The 19,958-nt window shown below is 40.9% G+C and overlaps 2 protein-coding genes across 3 annotated transcripts; both read right to left on the reverse strand.

Annotated features, from left to right (window-relative positions):
- Positions 1 to 2,025: 2,025 nt before the first annotated feature.
- LOC146495328 (zinc finger protein 335-like) lies at positions 2,026 to 13,706 on the reverse strand. 2 transcript variants are annotated; one of them, XM_085145709.1, is made up of 28 exons: positions 13,529 to 13,706; positions 12,000 to 12,193; positions 11,597 to 11,873; positions 11,408 to 11,485; positions 9,975 to 11,045; positions 9,709 to 9,879; positions 9,381 to 9,551; positions 9,043 to 9,301; positions 8,780 to 8,957; positions 8,575 to 8,687; positions 8,450 to 8,468; positions 8,172 to 8,288; positions 7,888 to 7,964; positions 6,651 to 6,811; positions 6,328 to 6,548; positions 5,984 to 6,083; positions 5,795 to 5,883; positions 5,426 to 5,682; positions 5,182 to 5,296; positions 4,899 to 5,096; positions 4,484 to 4,626; positions 4,264 to 4,403; positions 3,997 to 4,094; positions 3,789 to 3,875; positions 3,211 to 3,294; positions 3,055 to 3,114; positions 2,497 to 2,602; positions 2,026 to 2,236 (listed from the first exon to the last, which is right to left on the reverse strand). In XM_085145709.1, the coding sequence occupies exons 2-28, from the start codon at positions 12,189 to 12,191 to the stop codon at positions 2,115 to 2,117; spliced, it is 4,704 nt and encodes a 1,567-aa protein (XP_085001835.1). In that variant the 5' UTR covers positions 12,192 to 12,193; positions 13,529 to 13,706; the 3' UTR covers positions 2,026 to 2,114. The 2 variants fall into 2 exon arrangements, with proteins under 2 accessions (XP_085001835.1, XP_085001834.1); XM_085145708.1 differs by having other exon boundaries at positions 9,975 to 11,096; positions 13,529 to 13,705.
- Positions 13,707 to 15,071: 1,365 nt separating this feature from the next.
- mmp9 (matrix metallopeptidase 9) lies at positions 15,072 to 19,440 on the reverse strand. The gene is made up of 13 exons (XM_085145710.1): positions 19,103 to 19,440; positions 18,719 to 18,957; positions 18,475 to 18,623; positions 18,243 to 18,371; positions 17,980 to 18,153; positions 17,697 to 17,870; positions 17,421 to 17,594; positions 17,181 to 17,336; positions 16,905 to 17,091; positions 16,668 to 16,798; positions 16,433 to 16,583; positions 16,225 to 16,328; positions 15,072 to 16,089 (listed from the first exon to the last, which is right to left on the reverse strand). Exons 1-13 carry the CDS (start codon positions 19,238 to 19,240, stop codon positions 15,971 to 15,973), a joined length of 2,025 nt encoding a protein of 674 aa, XP_085001836.1. The 5' UTR covers positions 19,241 to 19,440; the 3' UTR covers positions 15,072 to 15,970.
- Positions 19,441 to 19,958: the final 518 nt, after the last annotated feature.

Below are 19,958 nucleotides of genomic sequence, written 5' to 3' on the forward strand. Positions count from 1 at the left end.
CACCTGGGGTGCTGGAACGACTTTCCGCCATCTCTCCAGTTTCACTTTCTTTTTTCTCTACAGGCGTCGTGTCATTTTCATCCTTATTGTCCTCTGTGATTCCTGTGTCTGTGCTCCATTTGATGAGAGCGCTGCTCACCTCCTCAACAACCATTGCCTTCTCAGAGATCTTTGATTCAGTACTCTCTGCTCTTGAATTAGACGGGCTAGGGGAACTAGCTGCTTCGCCCTTTGACATGCGCTGGCTGCTTAGCTTACCTGCACATTTTTCCAAACACGAGGCTGCGTGAGAGACCATTCGTCGAAGGTTATATGTGGTTATCATTTTTCCACTGACATAAACAGCAGGATCTGACCGTAAATTCGGGTTGTTTAAGAGTAGAGTCACAGCTGAGTTAACCTTTTCTGAGATCTCCGATTCAATCAGTTTTGTCAGCGTCTTACTGGACGGACAGTTTTCATGGGGGATGTTAAGAGCGATGCCAATGCTGGTTGAAAGAGAGTCTCCCAGCGACGGAGCTATTTTTGCCACAGGTATGCTAATATCTGTTTGGGACAATTCGTCTGTCATTAACTCCTGAAATGTGGGAAGTACAGATTTCAGGATGCCGGTAGAAACTATCTGAATGATTTCGGTTATCATATCAGCCAGTAATGCTTGGAGATCAGAGTCCCAGATTCCCTGTTCAATCATTCCCCATTGTACCTGGGAGAACTGATCGAAACACTTGGTTAAAACAGGTAAAATATTCTCGGGAATAACGGGGATAGAGCATGTAGTCTGAAATTCAGCCATTGTGGACGTTTCTGTTTCAGTAAAATTATTTGAAGGACTTTGAAAATCGAAGTTTCTAGAGTGTGAAGATCGCGGTCTGTACATCTCATTTACTTAACGGTAAGTAGTAGATTGTGAGGGCGGGGCGGGGTTTATATAAGGGCTCAGTTGACTGTAACGTCACGGGCACGTCAAAGCGTTCGCTACGTCACAGGCGATCAAAGCGTTCGCTTCTTCACGTCGCACGCATGCGCACTGTCTGTGTTTTGACGTAGCTCCGCTTATTTAAGCTCGTGTTAGCCTAAATACGTTCCAGCAGTACTAGCTAGCAGCCGTTTTGAACAAGTTAACGTGCTCTTGACAAATAAACCCTGCAGAAGCTCATACTGAACCAGCACTGAGCGCAGTTACCTGCTTGTACTTACAAGCACTGAGTAAGGCTGAATAAAATGAAGGCTGTCCAGTCACAGTGCTATGCCAAAGTTGAACAAATGTCTGATATCGTCTGAATATTTCTTAATGAGGTATTGTTCACAAAGTTACCCGTGCAGTGCTCTATACAGCTTACATCCTTTGAGAGAAATAATTTCAAGTATTAATATTTGTTGTCCAATACTCAGGAGCTGCCCTCAGATTCAGACCTCAGCACCACTCAGTGACAACAGAAAACTCCTCCTTTTTCTATATAGATATTATATAGATAGGATATGTTAAAGTAGATACGGACAAGATGAAATAATTCCGAGCAGACACATTAAGGATTACATACATGTATAAAGTGATTTATTTGGTGTCAGCTTTGAACATATTAAACACTTTATACTCATCAAATCAAAACATGTCTTCCATTGCACAACAGAAGACACATGCGAAATGTATGTACATAATATTATGTAAAAACAATATTGTGGCATTTTATTAATGAACTTATCTGATTACACATCAAAAATAAAGCGTGCCTTTTCATTTCATTCCATTCAAAAACTAAAATGTTCATTAGGACACTTTCAATAACATGAAATAAGCTATTTTATAATTTTTAATAACATTGTCTTGCAAATGGGAGCTGTTGGGGCACATGTACACAATTCGGTTTGAATAATTAGAGAAGAGCCCAACGTTCCAGTACCGATGAATAAATTAGAAGCACTGCGTACAGTAATTGAAATTTACAAGAAGCTGTTGATCTTGACTGATGCAGCCGCCCCGAGCAGGTGATGCTGGGCAGGAGATAAGGCCTTTTTTCACTTCACCAGCTAGATGCATAAATAAGTTGAGGTCACTGTTCTGTTAGCTCATAGTGGTTTGTATTGGTCCTCCTCTTGGCGCACTTGTATCTCTATTCATTGGAGAAAGTAATGACATCATAGTGGATGCCCTGTTGCTGCAGCTCTTCCAGTTGCTCAGGTGTAGCCTCAGTGTAGACTGTCTGGGTCTGTGTCATGGCTGCGTCTGCTACAGCTGCAGGAACAAAGATCAGAGTTCATACTTTTCAGCTTTATTTATACTGAAGCTAATATTAGAAATAAATTATATTTTGGCAAGTTTTAAACCTACTGATGATGTTTGTTTATCACTTTCAAAAATGTCTGCATTTAAGGAATTACTTAGTGGCTTTCCTGAAGAAACCTTATCATATATTTGGGACAAAATTATAAGAAATTCATAAAATCCAAAAACTTGGAACTGAACATCAACTGAGCACTCTCATAAGAGCCAACCTGTGACAGCAGAGTGGGCAGCAGCCTCCAGATCTTCAGCATTCACGATTTGTTGATCAGAGCTGACAGGTAGGTACTGGATCTGACCGTCGTGACTTACAGCAATCTACAAATAGAAGAGAATAGAGTTTATTTCAAACGTGAAAATAACTGAGTTACAAGAACAAAAACTTTGTAAACACACACAAAAAAAACCAAGATAAAGACATCAAGTTGTCATGAATATCTCTGCATCCCACACAATTATTATGCTTGAAAAGGAGTAGGATGAAGTTTACACTTATTTGTTCCCGCCCAATTTGCAAATCAATGTTCAGAGTTTGGCATGTAATCAGATAATATACATGTTTAACTATATACAAGTTTACACTCATATACAATACACACAAAACAATTTAAGCTCACAAACCGAAATGACTAAATAATCTCTTTTATATTTGTTTTTAAATTTGAGTTATGTTAGGACGTAATGAGATTTCATTTGTCTATAAAGTTTGACTTAACTTTATAGATAAATCCTATCCTTTCAGCATGTTTTAGATCTTAAACCTGTCTCACCTGTTGCTCCTGAACAATGGTTCTGTCATGTTCGTACTGGATTATCTGTCCGTCTGGCATCTGAGGGCCAGTCACAGAGCCAGTTACAAATGAGACAGATATTCTCACTATTAAATACTGTATATATATGCACCGTTTAGGCAGTTAAACACTTACCTGTATGTGGTTGCCATCAGCTACTACTACATACTCTTGAGGAAGTAAGTGTTGAACTCCATCCTGTGAGATGATATACTGGACCTGAAAGTGGACATGGGACAAATAAGGTGAGATTAAATCTGACATTGATACTGATTATACAATACCACAAAGAAGCCTTAGGCACTGTCATGATTATTGTGTTCTATCACACACAAGACTATAAACCACCTCTGAGGCCCCGAATTTATCTTGATGCATGGAGCCACAGAATTAGACCTTCTTTTTTTTTTTTACAAACATTATTTCTTTTGCCTTTATTTTATAGGACAACAAAGCTTTTCCGACAGGTAAGCAGGGAGAGATAATGGAGGAAGACACAAGGCAAAGGAACTGGGTCAAAATTAAACCCTGAACCTCAACCAAGTGAGATAAACTGACACCCATGAGTCAAAAGCAAGGGTGGCCATACAAACAAGTTATACAATAAGTTTAAGCAAAAAATACATTAAAATACTTTAAAATGACGTTTCTTAAAATTTTAATGCATACGCATTTTACATGCACAGTGGTAGAATGATTAAAATTGAACTCACCTCAGTCACCTGGTTGTCTCCCGTCATCAGATGCTGGACCGTCTGACCGTCTATGGTGGTTATCTGCTGGATGTATGCACCTTCCTCCTGATTAATGCACATTTAAGGGTTCTTATTTATAAAATGTTTAGCAGTTACACGTGCAAAATCAATCCATTTTGGAGAGTACATTACATACATATAGGCTGTACTGTGTGAGAGCTGTTACCTGGTCTGACAGTGCTTGTTCCTGAGCTACAATGATGTGCTCCTGTCCTAGAGCCTGCAGCCGCTCGGGAGTGATCACTGCCTGATGTCCCTGCAGGGCTGATGTACACACACATACACACATCAAAATATATTAACTTTGTGTTCATTTTTTATCTGTTTTACACCGAGGCCTCTGTTTATGGACTTTTGACCACTGACACCTTTACTGTTATTACTTTTAAGCACAAACTGTAAGTCTTGGCTTGTATGATCCTGTGTTTCTTACACTGTAGTGTGGCTAATGCCTCCTCATCGCTGTTAACTATTATAGTTTGCTGAGACGCAGTAGTTCGACCTTTGCGAGCAGGATTATCCTGATTGTGAAGACGCTCCATGTGAAACTTCAGATGGCCGTTGCGGTTAAACCTGAGTTAAAAAACACTCACATTAATAGCTGTTCTGTACCTCTAATGCCTAATGAATACAGATGTGTTAGATGCTCCCACCTTTGTCCACAAAGTTTGCAAGAAAATGGTTTCTCATTGGTGTGCGTCATCATGTGTCTGCGTAGGTCTTTCTTGTTCTTGGAGGCAAAGCTGCAGTTTGGACACTTGTGAGGACGCAGGTAGGAGTGCTGTCCCATGTGGGTCTAAAACAAAACAGAACATTAATCACAATTTAAGGGAGCAAAAGTTAGAGGGAGAGAGATGTTTTTCAAATGTCATTAAAATGGCTTAGAGTATAAATGTCAAACTAAATGAATATGGGGGTGTACACCTCTCAATTATCGTTTTTTTCCCCCCATTTATATTAATATGAAGCTGTTCATCAATTTTAATTGTCATCACTGCCTCCAGTGGAAAAATCTAGCTAACGTTTGCCAACTTTCCACTGATAAATCTGGGGTTTGGAAGGACTCACCTTGACCTCAGGCCAGGAGGTGGAGGTGAAGTCACAGTCAGGACACTTAAAAGTATTGGCATCCACGTGCGCCCTCTTGTGGTTCTCCATGTCCGAGCGTCCATGGAAAGACTCCATGCAGATTCGACAGGAAAACCTCTTCGTAGTGAGACTGGGAGAGCCCACTGCAGAGGGAGAAGCTGGAGCTTCGCTGCTCAGCTAACGGAGAACAGACAACACAGTCAAGGAGTGGAAGACAGAGATAGTAAATCTGTTTATGGTATAAACTACAGTTGCTAGTTACCTCCACTTGTTGCAATACACCATCAGCTAGTGCTGATGTAAGATAATACTTGTCACTTTTCAAGCTCTCTGACCCAGAAACCTCTAAAGCTTGAGAAGGGCTAGACTCCACATTACTGAAAAGAAAGCAGTTTAATAAGATTAGAAACTGCTGAGACACCAAAATGTCCTTAATATGAAAGTAATCTCTTGCTTATGAAATATTTGAACATAAGCTACAAATCGGACTGTGTGTGCTATGTTACCTATATCCAGGACTACGGATTTCTTCAGCTGCCTGCTCCACCACACTGAAGTCCCCTCCCCCCTCATAGCCTTCAATGGCGATGTGGGTAAGCTCTCCTGTTTCAGAGGTGGCAGCCTCGTAGGCCTCTTGTAGCACTGTCTCGCCATTCTCAGAAACATGGAAGGTCAAGATCTTTTGGGCCTGACCGGACGCTGCTGTCACCGTGCTCCATGTTCCCTTCTCCAAAGCTTTTCCATCTGACTTCAGCACTGCTACCTGAGAAAAACAATCAAGATATATTTTACCGTTATTATTTTTTTTGTTCGTTTATTTTATAGAATACAATGCTATCTTTCATGGAACCGTTCTGAAATTTCGATGAGCTGACCTGTAAGGAGTTCCCAACCAGCTCCCGTGCATTGCTCATATTCAGCAGTAGGTCCAGGGCATTCTGAGCAGATAGGTCGCTGGATTCAGCTGAGGAGAAGCACGTGGAGAAAAGTTCAGAGCTTGTCATTCAGGTTATATATATAACACCATAAATATTTAATATGTTTTCAGAGAAATCCTTACTGACCTTGTTCATAGATGATCGTGGTGTTTCCCAAAGCGTCCTGGGACACTGAGGCGTTCTCCATGCCCTGCATGGCTTGCAGTGTTGCAGAATCCACAGTGACCTAATAAGATCATGTTAAAAAAAAGACAGAAAGAAAAAATAAAACAAAAACTATGGTTATTCTTTAAGAGTAAATAATATTTCTAAATTTTGCAAATTGCTGAATTTTCATGCGTATGGACATTTACAAATTAAAAAACAAACAAACATACAATCTCATTATTTTGTTATTTTCATGTTTTTTTTCCCTTCTCACCCCCCCATTGGCATAAAAGTAACACAAGATAACAACAAATCAAACTTACAATAGTGTTCTGCAAGCTCTGTGTGTCTTCATGTTGCTGTTTCAGCTCTTCTATTTGCTGCAGGGTGAAGAAAGGTCTGCGCCGTGTCTTTACAGGCTCTTCAGGGTGAGCCAAAGACCACTCTTCAAATGCCTCAGCGTGGCGACACTGCACATGAAGGCGCAGGTTCTTCCTGTGCTTAGTCATGAAGTGACACATATCACAGGAGAAAGGCTTCTCGCCTGGAGAAATTTAAAACACACAACATCAATAAGTGAATTCAATAGGTGAATTTAAACTCAAGCTGTTTAAATATAGCGTTATTGTCTTTCTGCTGCACTGACCTGTGTGTTTGATGGCCAGATGGGAGACGAGAAACTCCTCTTTGGAAGTAGAGTATTTACAGTAGTCGCACTTAAAAGGCCTGTCGTTGGTGTGGGACAGCTGATGGTTGAGCAGCAGCTTCTTGTTGTCACAAGTGTAGTCACAAAACTCACATTTGAACCTGTCACATTAACACCAGAGAGGCATTAGTTATGATATCACACTAACACCTAAATGACTTATTCTACCAAAAACTATTAACTATTGTGATAGCCTTGTTTTTAACCCTTTAAGACCTACCATAGAACCAAGTCCGCCAGAGCTTATATTATATTTTTACATGCTGTGGAGCCATTTTTGGGAGCATTTCAAGTTGCTATACATCAATACAACCATTACAGCCTAAATTCTAATAATATGTCTGCATTAAGTGCATAGTAATTACATAAATTGCAAAAAAGAGCAATAAACTACAAAAAAATTTAAAATCATTTGTGCTTTTTTAACATATATTTCTAGTTAGAGAAATTTAAGAGGCTTATCCCTCAAAACTGTAAATACAAAAAAGTTGCACAAAATAGTTTCCCACCACAGGAAATTTATTTTGAGTGTCTTCATAGTTTTATTTTTGAAATACACCAATTTTTATATACTGCAGGAAAAACTAAAATAAATATTATAATGCAAATTTGCAAAAACGCAGCATATGCATCAAAATAAACTATTTCCAGCAGTGCAATACGAGTCCTAAGCATCCCAGAAACGACACAGAAAGTCAAACATAACTTTTAAAAACACCAGTATAGGCTCATGAGGCCCTGATGGTAAAAAACTACATTTCCGCAAAATGATGTCACTTCCGGTTTCGGGCAGGACATGGCGGACATGTGATAGTTCGTGCTGACGTCTATTCCAACGTAGGAAGTGTTATGAACAGCTGATGGATCGGCAAAGCGTGTTTCTGGAATATTATGTTTTTGTTGCTGCAAGTGCTTTTTATGCAGTTTTTGCAAAGCTGTATGTGGAAGAAAACCGTGACCGAGGACAAGCTGATGGCATAAGATGTAAGTACAACTCCTCTGGTTTCATATGCAAAAAAAATTATTGCGCTAGCTCATGTGGTTGCAGTGCTACCGGGATTTAAAAGTAGTTGCACAAAATGGAGCGTGCCCGCGCTGACCGGTTTTAAAGGGTTAAAAGAAGACTGACTAGTAGATGACAGAGTAAAAGAGGAGGAATAGAAGTCTGAGTACTGACTTGTTGTCCTCAAGACTCTGGATGTGGGTTAGGAGGTGCATTTTGAAAGTGTAACGCTTCTTGAAGGATTTTCCACACTGCAAAGACAGAAAGGCATCTTAAACAAGAAAGTAAGCGAACTTCCTAGTGGAAGAAGAAAGCAGGAGAGAATATTCATTAGTACTGGTGACACACCTCTGAGAGATAGTGACCCTGTTTTTTGTTCGTTTGTGTTGCCATATTTAATTTAAAATGATAAGAATATGAAAAGAATAGTTCTTAAACTGCATAATCCTCTTTCTGACCTTATCGCACATGTGTGGTTTCTCTGAGCTGTGGGTTTTTAAGTGCTGAGTAAGTCTCTTTTGCATGGGATACACCCTGTGACACACAGGGCAGGGGAACTCCGACGCCTTCGGCACCTGCAATAACCAAACTAAAAATCACAATGCCAACCTCTTACAGTAAGTAGCAACCAGCAACAACAGAAACTGAAATTCTGTCAGATTATTTTGTATAATTATTCTTAAACGACATATAAGCCAATAAGTATTGTAGATGGCATTCAAATATAAATTCTTACCGACTCTGTCTTCCTTTTCCTGCAAGAGGAAAGAGAAATAATCAGTTATATCATCAACAAAAGACTTTATGAACATGTTCTTTTTCAGGAATAACTGAGTTTGACCACAGTTGCGACGTTCATACCGCTCTTTGTTGTGAACCGCCGAATGCCGAATGACATCTTTCTTGTACACGCTTGTGTAATCGCACTCCTCACATTTGAATGGCTTGGTGCCCTCGTGGTTGAACATGTGCTCCTGTAAAAAAAAGTGTTTTAGGAAACTGTGGAAACATGCAAATAAACTGAGGTTAACTTGAGTGTGTTGTGATCTGTTTTATTGCAGCCGACCTTGAGCGAGGACCAGCGCTTGCAGCGATAGTTGCACTGCAGGCACTTGAAGAGCTCCGGATCATTGCCTTCATGTGAGTCGATGTGGAAGCGCAGGTCTTCTAGAGTGAGGAAACGTGACCCACAGATGTAGCAGTTGTGAGGTCTCAGGAGTGGTTTGAGAGATTTATAGTGCCGACTGCGAGATAACAAAGAGAAAGAAGAAATTAGTGCATTATAAAATATTTTAATGGAATTTATAATAAAATGTTAAAAAGACTTACTTCCGATTCATATACTTCTTATATTTCTTGCGAAGGAAGCGCCGGGATGGTCTGCCACGTTTTCTTGGGAAGTACTCCACCTCCGTCCGTTGGTTGGATGAAGGATCTTTGTTCTCAGAGTCTGACTGGCTAATTGCTGCCTCAGGTGCATCTCCATCAGTCACCGTGGGTGCACTATTGTCTAGGCCTGAAGAGCTTGCCTCTTCAGACTCATTAGCATCCGAACAAACCCTAGGCTTCTTAGCAATACTTTCTGCTTCTGCAACAAAAGTGGAAAAAGGAGAATAAAGTTTTGCATGTAGGCTCTCTAGGCTCGCAGCGATAGGCTGAAAACTCACCTTTGCTGCTGTAGCCTTCATCTACAACTGAGTACTTCCTTGGACGGCCAGCTTTACGTCGGGGACGCCCTTGAGGAGAAGAGGAAGAGGAAGTGGGAGTTGCTGACTTTTTCAGAATGGCAGGTGGTCTTCCTTTGGAATCTTCATCAGCTGGGTTGTAGTCGCTGTCCTCTGGAGACAGATTATTTTTAATCAGTGTGAGGGATAAGTGGAAATGACAGTGAGAGCTATGTGATTGAGTAAATGCTCATTAACAACAAAAGTATTAATGTTATAATCTATTCAAAGACAGAAATTTGCATATTACATCTATGTCTTTTTCACTAACTTTCAGGATCATCAATAGCACCATCATCCACAATGTCATCCTCCTCTTCTTCTGCTGCTTGCTGGGACTCTGCGGCCTTCATCTTTGCTGCCTCCTCCCTCTCTGCCTTTTGACGGGCTAAGGTCTCACTTTTAGGAGGTCGTCCACGTTTACGCTTCTTTGGCATTTCCCCTAAAATTGTAAAAAAAGAAAAGACACTTTATCTATCTATATACTACCAAGCTTGGTGAGATAACAATGTCATGGCTATTATTCTGCTAGCTTACCTGCAGGTTTGAAGTGTTTGTCTCTCATGTGGTTGATGAGAGTATCTTTGGAGGCACTCTTGTATGGACACATTTTACACTTGAACTGCTGCACGATCACTACCTCCATCATTTCCTCTAACTCAGCCAGGTTTGGCGGTCGTTCTCCAGAGCCTTCTGCTACAGTTGATGTCTCCATGTCCCTGCCGAGCCCAGCTTCATCCTGAGAGCCTTGGGGCTCCTCTTTGCTGGGTGAGCAGTGCTGGGCCAGCTCAGGTTCTGCATTAGAGGTATAGGTCCCACTGCTGCTGATGAATGGGCCCGGCTGGCTCTCGCTGCCTTCCAGTGCCTCTGGAAGTCCACCTGAACCTGCCGTGTCTGCCAGAGGATGGTCTGAAGAGGAACTGTCGTCAGTATAGAGAGAAGCCTCTGGGCCATTGCTGCTCTCCATATAACAGGAGTGCTGGGGCTGCTGTTGAGAGTGCTGTGGCTGATCTGGATCCTGGTTCTGATCATCATCTTCATCGTCGTCCTCCGCTTGGTAACGAGAACAACCTGGCTGCTCAGAATCTGCAGCTACAACACATTCCCCACCATACTCAGCCGCATACTGACGACTTGTCTGAGTCCGGTGGTCTGCACTACTGTCAATGTAACTGCGTGAATGATGTGGCCGCTCCCCCTCATCCGCTGCACGCCCAGGATACCCAGCACTGCACTCCACCACATAGTGACTTCGGCTGGTAGGATTTGAGTCAGCTCCACTGCACCCCACATAACCAGGCAGATCCTGGTCACTGTTATTCCCACTATAGTCAGGGAAGCCTGAACGGGAGCGTGTCTGGTCAGGTTCCTCACCTGAACACTCCACATAGGAAGAGGAAGATTCCTCTGTCTGGTCTGGACCATCTGCACTGCAGTCCATGTACTGGGAGGGGTGGGAGTGCTGTGGCTGGTCAGGCTGGCTGCTGCTGTCTTCTAAGTAACCCGAATGTCCAGGCTGATCATCGGGCTGGTCAGGCTCAACGTTGCCTTGCAGGTCTCTCTGGTCAAGACAGGTGGATGTGGGACCTTCGGCAAGAGCTTCTATTGCTATACGATTGGACAGGGCAGAAGATGACATCTGAGCTACCATAGGAGCACCTGCACCAATAAACAAGGAAATAATTAAAAAAAATATTCCTGAACTTTGTTTAACTTTGTTGTCATCAGCCTAAATAGATTTTAAGTATAACAATATAAATGTATATTGCTTTAAAATATAAACATTTCTAATGTAAAAATTATTTTTCTAGTGGATAAAGATAAAATTAAAGCATTAAATTCATACATACATGACATTTACAAGCACCGTAAACAAATATAAAACATATAAGAGTCATTTATCAGAATTATTATTTTTAATTATTCTGGCCAATTGAAAGGTGATAAGTTAGCAGGAACACCCCACTTACCGTCATCTGGACCTTGTAGTATTAGATACTGGGTTGTTTCTGCACCCCCATCTTCTGCACTGGTCACAGCTATACAACCTAAAAGAAAAAGATATAAAATCTCACGTCATAAAGTTTTCAATTTAAGACAAGTTCATCGTTCTCTTGTCAGGACATGATGGAAAACGAAGAGGCGTTAAAAACATATACCATTCATGATATCGGGGCCGATGGTGGATTCTATGATCTTGTCAATGGCAGACCCCAGATCTGATGAGGTAGAAGCAGTTGAGTCAGAAACCATCATAGCCCCTTCAGAGACAGCACTCGAGTGGACCAGCACTTGAGCTGACTCAGACACAAGCACCGACTGAGTCACCGTGGAGACACTGGACACACTGGTGGACTGGGCCACTGAAGAGGAGTCTGGAAGATGGACTGATGAAACTCTGACATCTGTGCTGGAGCTTGTTTCTGGGATGAACACCTTAAGAGTGAGGGAAAGAAAGGATGACATCTGGAAACTTACAGATTAAAAAGCTACATTCATCGCTGTTGTTTTTTTGTTTTATTTTGTTTTGTTTTGTTTAACCACACTGTATTTTTAACTTACCACAAGTCCCTCCGAGCTCTGTCCAACATGGCAGTCAGACTCTGGGGCCTGTGCATGAGAAGCAGCAGCATCACTGCTGTCTGCAGACATCGCCTCTGATGACTCCATTCCCATGCCACTTTCAGATGGCTCCTCCATCCCTGAGGGACCTGCATCACTGCTGCTCTCCACCTCATTCTCCTCCAAATCCATAACTATCCACAAGAATGAAACAAAAAAAATTAACCAAACCACTCCACCTATTTCTATTTTCCAAACAAAATAGATCTACACTACTATACTACTCTACTGTAAATCTAAGGTGTCATCTCTTAAACATACCTTGAATATGCATACAAGTGCTGTATATATAGATATATGCAACTTGCACATAGTTGCACTTGCACAAGTAGGAGGGAAGCTCACTATTTGTTTTAAAATTTAGACACTCTAAGCTATGTTATATGGAGTTAAACAGCAACGTATTTCATAACTTTAAAACCAGTAAGACCTGCGGACATTAGGGGGTGAAAAAAAATTGTCTAACTTTATCAACTGTATTTAAGTAAGAGTGTATTTGCTGAATAAGGCTGTTGCAGTGGATCATAACTTGTATACTGCCTAACTCCTGTCAAACAGAGCCAACTCTAAATGACCTCTGAAGGCTTTGTGGTCACTTCTCTGTTTCCAAGGTCAGATTGAACTCTCTATAGTTTGCATTTAGTTGGAAAGACTAACTGAGCAGTGCACACTAATAGTTTACTTAGGTGTAGTTCCGATAGCTTGTCAGTTTTCATAAACTTTATACTTCTTTACTAGTTAGAGTTAAATATGACTTCATTTGTTATAGCAGACTATTTTCATATAATGTGTGCTGTAGTAAGCCCCGCAACCACTGCAGTGCTTGATATTGTGTTACACAGTTTAACTAAAAGGGATTACGTGCAAGTGAGTTTGTTTCTGAGCATTTACCCCAAAGCCTTTTGCTTCTGTTAACATCGTATCTTTTGACTCGGGGGCACTATTCTTAATTTTTAGTAAATCTCATGGGTACCTTGATTCAGGGAAAGAAACTCTTGTGATTTTCACACTATCAAAATTTGTTGAAGACCCAGGAACAAAGTTTTTTATAAACTTGCTCACGACCAAAACAGCTAACTGGTTAGCTTCCATATAGCTAACCAGCACTGCTGTTCGCTTAACGTCGGGCTTTTGTGGGGCTAACAACCGACACTTACAATCATATAACTTGTGTTTGAGCAGCACAGTACAGTTATAACCTAAATGCTGCTGCTAAGTCGCCATATCGGGTGTTACGTGGTGCAAAATAGCATGCGTTAGCCTTTTTAAACGGGCCTAGCTGCCCTTCATCCTGCCTGCTCCGCGTCGCCATTTTATACCAACTAACCCACTTTTCCATTCAGGCATTCTGAAAGCTCTACTGGGGACCTCGAGGGCCTCCGCTGCGGCAGACCGCCCAAATTCTCTCCCTGAAGAAAATAAAAACAATTTCCATCTTCGGTAGGAGAATCGCAGCTCTTTTTTCTTACCGTATATTTTCGAGTAGTAGGGTGTCCTTTGGTGTGGAGGCGCTAATTCGAACAGAAGTTACTAACCGATAATTGTTGCTTCATTCTAGTCGGGCACCATGAGTATCTCCTCGCTTCCTGTCCGTGCAACCGGATCTTATTTATTGTTTTTATTGAAAACGGAGCTTTTTGTTTTAACCAGTCTTAATATTTTTTTATTAACTTCAACATTTTATTTCTAATAATCGCTTGATCGTTTTTGGTTGTTGCAAATATTCGTGAGATATTACTATGTTTTTACTCATTGAGTGGACTATTGTTTTTAAGAGGAAGACGTATTACGTAATTGGGTGCGGAGTAATATGCGTGCACACTAAACCTTTAAGTTTCAAAATGCAAACTAATTCATTTAAAGCGAAATGGTTAACCAACTTACTCAGTGTCAAAGATATGTTTTGGAACACATTTCTAAAACATGTTTTACCATGTTTGATGGGTGGGGTTACATTTTTGCTTAAATGTGATTATAAAACAGAGAAGCTACCTGTGAAATGTTCTAGTTTTCATAAACAAGCTCTTCTAGTGTGGACTCTTTTATGCAAGCATAATGTCTCTCCAACCAGTCAAATTGAATAAATTACCAATACTGATTGGTGATGGCAGTGTCACTAAAAGCAATATTCCTATAAAGGACAAACACTGACCCTTGATATTAATTATTCTTGTTGTGTGTGTGTGTGTGTGTGTGTGTGTGTCAAAATGTTTTGGAATGATGTACAGCAATATATTGGACAAAAACTGAGGAAATGATAATTAAAAACCTAACATACTGCATTAAATTTTTGCTGCTTGTAGGAAAATTTCATATTCATAAATCAGATATGCTCCAAACCAAGTATTGACCACTTCTGTCAATACTTCTACTTCTGCAGCTTCTTCAGTGTTACTATTGATCTCTTGAAATTCTCCCTGACCAGTTTTCATCTTTGAATTCATTTTTAGGGGGGGGGTCATTCAGTTCTTTGTAATGTCAATGTTGTCCCATATTTTCTCCGGCCTTATTTTTGTATTTTTATTTTTGTAGTAACTGATACTTTTCACCAGTGAGATCCCTTTGATGCTTTGTAAGCTCTTTACAAAACATGACTTTGCTTACAACTGAGTAAATGCCAAGAAAATCCTCCCAGGGCAGCTGAACTTTAATTGGGGTTAATCGGAGTCTCTTAAATTGATGGGGGGGGGGGCGTGTTTACTCAAGACGCTTCAACCAAGCATTACTTGAAGGGTGTCTACACTTATGCAATAAGCTTATTGTATTGTTTAGTTTTTTAAAAAAAATTTTTTTCCTGTAACATATTTGTTTGTTTTTTAATTTGAATTGTTTGGTTTATATGTCGCATTAAAGGTAAGAAAGGTTTTGAAATGATTTATTGTGCTCTTATTTTTTCTGGCATTTTAACACAAGTGTGTACACTTTTCACTATGTATGTTTTAGCTGTCTTGAATTGTCTTCAAAGCATTTCAGTGTGTTTAGTGAATGATTAATACTGCTCACAGGGTTAAATTGTTTTCACAGAAAGTTTATTGCATTGATAGGCAAGACTTTGATAGAAACATTTAGGGATACATCAACATATTAATATCGATTGATATCAGCCTCATTGACTTCCACTGGCCTATCACAAACAAGATGGCAATCACTGATACTAGTTCATTATATCTCTTGTATCGCATCAATTTTGATGGTTAAACAGATTAATATTCAAAGATAAAGTAATGAACTATTATTTTTAACAATGGCAGTTCTTTGTTTTCTTTGCACAAAGGGTGAATAAATAATAAACCAAAACAATCAAAACAAAAACATCGGCTATTGGCAAACTTCAAATTTTGATCATATCAGTATCAGTAAAGAAAATATTTGGTGCATCCCTACAAAATGTATTAAACCTCTTAAATAATTTATGTGTAGGAGACATACCTTGTCTTCCAGTGCAAGTAATTGGCTCTGAAGCCATTTTCAGAAAAACACACACAATAATCGTACAAAACAAATAAGTTTGAGACAAAAATAATATTAATGTTAGATATTGCTATAAATATCAAAATAATCTAATACTGTTAATAGTCTGAGCCTGTCAGACATGGTAATTATTTTGCAGCTCCGGGGTCTGAGCCAGAGCGCTGTTAAGAATAATTAAGTTTCTGTTATAGGCCACCATAACCATCAGTTCACAGACAATCAGACTGAGGGAAGGCAGCGCCAAACATTGCATTTTGCTCTAGTGTACTGGGATTTCGGCACATTTTTAGGCCGGCGCTACATGTTTTATAACCAGTATGACTGAAAGACAATTATTCACATCCCAGAAAGCACGTAAATCAGCACAGCAGGTGCTACACAAAAACACTGTGTCACATGGGTACCACCACATTACAATTCCCAGCTCAGTATGTGTGTATTCAGTAGCGGGTGTCTGATGAGCACTTGAGCAGGTCATATTTGACATAGCCAACACGGTCCACCTGTCTGCGGGAATTCATACGCCAGTAGAAGCGATCCCGGCAGAAGTAAGTGTGACCTATAAGGAAAATAATGAAGTTAATATAAATTAAACCAAAACAGCCTAAAGTGCTTTACTGCTGTTTTTTCTGATGTTTTGGGTTTTTTCCCCCCTTAAACTTAAGAGAAAATTTACATTTTGTAGTTTATTTACCTTGGTACTGGAATACATCATGAGCATCATTGGGGATACCACCAAAGACAACATCAGTAAACTTTGGATAGCCCTTGTCGATTGTCTGGGCCTTCACATCCAGCCTGTTTAGATCAAACAAAACAAAGAAAGAAAATGTCATTAAAATGGCAAAAAAGTAGCAGTTTTCTCTTAAATTCCAGACTGTAAAGGCTGAGTTTTAACCTACCTCCAGAAGTTCTCCCCACTGAAGAGCAGAACTTTGCCTTTCCCCCTCTGCAGAGCTCCCTCCACTTTCTGGATGTTGTTGGGCAGGCCTAGTTTCTCAATGCTGCGGGGACCCAGAACATTCTGTCCTGTGTAAACCCAGAATCTGTTCCCTGTAAACAATAAAATGATCATTATTAGACCGTCTGCACTGTTGGCTAATACAGGCTGTTAAACATTGCACGAGGGTTCATTACCTGAGAAGAAGTACAATTTCTTGGTCAGACTGTCCTCAAAGGCAGAGTCGATGACAGCTGGAAGAGCGGGCCACTTGTTAGAAATAGAAAAGGGCCCTGCATTGTTGCTCCCGGACATCTTCCAGTAATGTCTATAAAATTGACACACAAAATTTAACATTTCATGTGCTTGGAAATCTTGTTTTTACTTGTTTGGAAAAGAAGAATGCGATAAAGTAGGATGAGGAAGCTGCTCACCCATCCTTGAAGAAATGTAGTTCTCCTTGAATCACAGTGATGGTGTCAAATGTGTCCTGCTTGCAGGCATCTTTGGTTGGATCCACAGGTACTGCAGTAGTGGTGGTGGTGGGATCAGTGGGCTCAGTGGGCTCAGCGGTAGGGGGGTTGGGGTTAGGTGGGGTGGGCACAGGGCCAGTTCCACTTCCTGAAAAAATATATAGTTTCATGAGAGATATTGCTGCGAAGTTAGGTACATTAACACTTTAATGCCGCATGCTAAGAAGAAACGCTTACCGTAGAGAAACTGAATGCCGTTAATGTCATCGCTATGCAAGGAGAAGTGTTCAGCATAGCTGTACATGGGGTACATGAGAGCTTCTCTAATGTTGGAGTGATCCAGGCCAAGAGCATGTCCAAATTCGTGGGCAGCCACCAGGAACAGACTATAACCTGTAACAAATATATAAAATATTATTAATGACTAATGATTCATTTTAACCTCCTCTTTTTTTCTGCCTTGTGTTTGTTGCTCACCCTGGTCAGGACAGAAGCCCCATTTCTGGTCATCATCATAGCTGTCGGTGGTGCTGCACCACAGCTTGCCATCTCCTCGTCCCTCACTTGTGCACGAGTGATACTCCTTACCCAGGAACACAAAGGGGAAGTGGCAGGGATCTCCCTCAGAATTTCCACCAATTACAGCTATATCTGGATAAACAGAGACATAACAGCAGCAGTTAAAGCAAAATAACAAGGCACTGTGGCAGCACTGCACTGCATTTATGTGTTGTGGTTTATGCGTTCCCTCACCACGACTGGGACAGAATCCATATTTCTTATCCTGGTCAAAGTTGCCTGTGGTGGCACACCAGCGGTAACCATCACTGCGGCCCTCTGTGGTACAGCTGTCATACTCCTCCCCCAGAAAGGTGAAAGGGAAAACGCATGGAGCTCCATCAGCATTTCCATCAAAAGTGTATAGAACTGTTAGGATGAAAAGAGAATAGAAGTCAGCATGTCACAAAAGCAAATCCGCTTATCTGGGTGACCTGTGACATGTGATTTGCCTTGGAGAATACAGTGTCAAGCTTACGTTCACTTGGGCAGAAGCCATATTTCTTGTCCTTGTCGTAGTCAGCTGTGGTGGAACACCATGGCAGATTGTCTGTGCGGCCCTCTGTGGTGCAGGTGGAGTAAGATTTGCCCCCAAAACTGAAGGGAAAGTGGCACGTGGCGCCATTCGCATTTCCAAAGTGAGTCTTCACAACTATATAGACAGAAGAGACCGGACATTTAATTACATTTAAAGTGAACACTAGGGGGAGACAAATGCTTGTTGTCGGTGTTTCTGATTACCTGCTCCTTTCCCCAAGGTCCAGAACTCATCATCGTCGAAGTGGGCGTCTCCTTGAATACCCTCACCAGGGGGGTAGGCATGGGCTAGAAGGCCATCCTTACCATCAAATGGGTAGGGGTCTCCGTGGTCTGAATAGAAATGTGCACTTCACGTTAGTGTTTGGTTTTCTATGCAACTATGTTGCGTCAGCGCGCGTAAAACAAATCAAACGACCATCGTAAAGCACATTACCCTTTTTCCCAAACGATATCATGATGTCAGCCGTGCCGTCATAGAGACGGGTAAAAGTCAGAGGGGTCACATCACTCCACACCTTAAACGCTCTGGCAAAAGCATCGTCAATGATAGCGCTATCCATGTCTGGGGAATAGTTAAGGATCCTGTGGAGGAGGTAAAATAACACACACAGTCAGAACTTCGTTGCACAGTTCGTCCCTAACATAGTGAACTCAGTGACTTTTTTTTTCTTGCTCACCTATAAGTAACATCGTTGTGGTCCCACTTGAGGTCTCCTGCAAAGGTTTGATAGTTGGCCACATCAGGAACTCCGCAGCGAGGTTTTTTCATAGCATCCAGGGTTTCTCTATCCAGCACCCCGCTCTCCTCCAGCCCCAGCTGCCTCTGCATCCTCTTCAGAGCCTTGGCGGTGGACACCATAGACTGGAAGCCACTGCGTTCCACAGAATTCATGTAGCCGAAGTTCTTTAGGTAATTCTGGAAGGAGAACACGACAAACCAACTGTGTTACTGTTACAATCCTTCAGCAGAAATTAACTTTATCTGTATTTACACTGTAGCTTGGTTAAATATCCTACTTATAAATTTTATTCTGTCTGAATAAAATAGCCCTCATACTTACTTCTGCCAGCTCCGAATCAGTCATGTTTTTGGGAATGTCTCCTGGAAAGGTGACAAAGACGGACTTCAAGGGAAGGCTCCATCCGTTTTGTGTGCTTATGCCCAAAAGTAAACACACAAGTAAAGTACAGCATCTCATGGTGAGATCTACTGTAGGCTGGCGCAAAATATAACGGAAATATTTACTAAGAGTTCGCAGTCAGCAAGGACTCAGACCAAAAGAAACAAACTAAAAGAAAAGTCAAAATGATTCTCCTCTGATGTTGGATTTTGCTGCAGCTTTGGCTCCCTTCTTCGTTTTGACTGGAGGCTCTTGCTGTGATGTGCTCCTGGTTAAGGGTTAGGGATCCTTGTATTTATACAACAAAAAAACTCTTAGTCACCTGACCTTATTCCCCTCCCACACAAAAACCGCATCCCTCCTACATACATCTTGGCAAACTGCATTAGTTGAACGAACATGGGGACTTTCCAAATATCCACTTTTAGCTTTACATATAACAGCTAATGAGTGACTGACCTAATGTAGTTTTGGGTAGATTTGTCAGACTGGAAATGAGTGTTACTGACTGACTACCTGGCAATGGCTGATAAGACCAATTTTGGTAAACAGCAATGCTTGTTTTGTGTTTTGATTAAAATAAATAAATAATGTATGATGCCAGATACCCACAAAAATAATTAGGAAATAATGAAGTACTTTGAAAGTTTTATGTCTTTTCAGCCATTCAAAAAACACCAAAACACACCATAAAAACCATTCAGGAAATAACAAAAGAGATTAACACCATTAAACAAAAAAAATAAACAAAAGGTTAAATTTGAACAGTGAAGTTGTTTTTTTTTTTTTTGTTTTG

Source organism: Neolamprologus multifasciatus, chromosome 20 (assembly GCF_963576455.1).
Source record: "Neolamprologus multifasciatus chromosome 20, fNeoMul1.2, whole genome shotgun sequence".
Lineage (NCBI taxonomy): Eukaryota > Metazoa > Chordata > Actinopteri > Cichliformes > Cichlidae > Neolamprologus > Neolamprologus multifasciatus.

Bases quoted from the DNA above. Each gene is read 5' to 3' on its own strand.
- LOC146495328 (XM_085145708.1), bottom strand. From the start codon at position 12,191: ATGGATTTGGAGGAGAATGAGGTGGAGAGCAGCAGTGATGCAGGTCCC. The intron at 6,084-6,327 runs GTAAGTTTGATT...TGATCTTATTAG, and splicing joins AGAGCTTGCAGAACACTATT to GTCACTGTGGATTCTGCAAC. The intron at 2,603-3,054 runs GTGAGACAGGTT...TTCTATTTGTAG, and splicing joins CCATTGTTCAGGAGCAACAG to ATTGCTGTAAGTCACGACGG.
- mmp9 (XM_085145710.1), bottom strand. From the start codon at position 19,240: ATGAGATGCTGTACTTTACTTGTGTGTTTACTTTTGGGCATAAGCACA. The intron at 17,337-17,420 runs GTGAGCAACAAA...TATTTGTTACAG, and splicing joins GGGCTTCTGTCCTGACCAGG to GTTATAGTCTGTTCCTGGTG. The intron at 16,090-16,224 runs GTAAATAAACTA...TTTTCCTTATAG, and splicing joins TGATGTATTCCAGTACCAAG to GTCACACTTACTTCTGCCGG.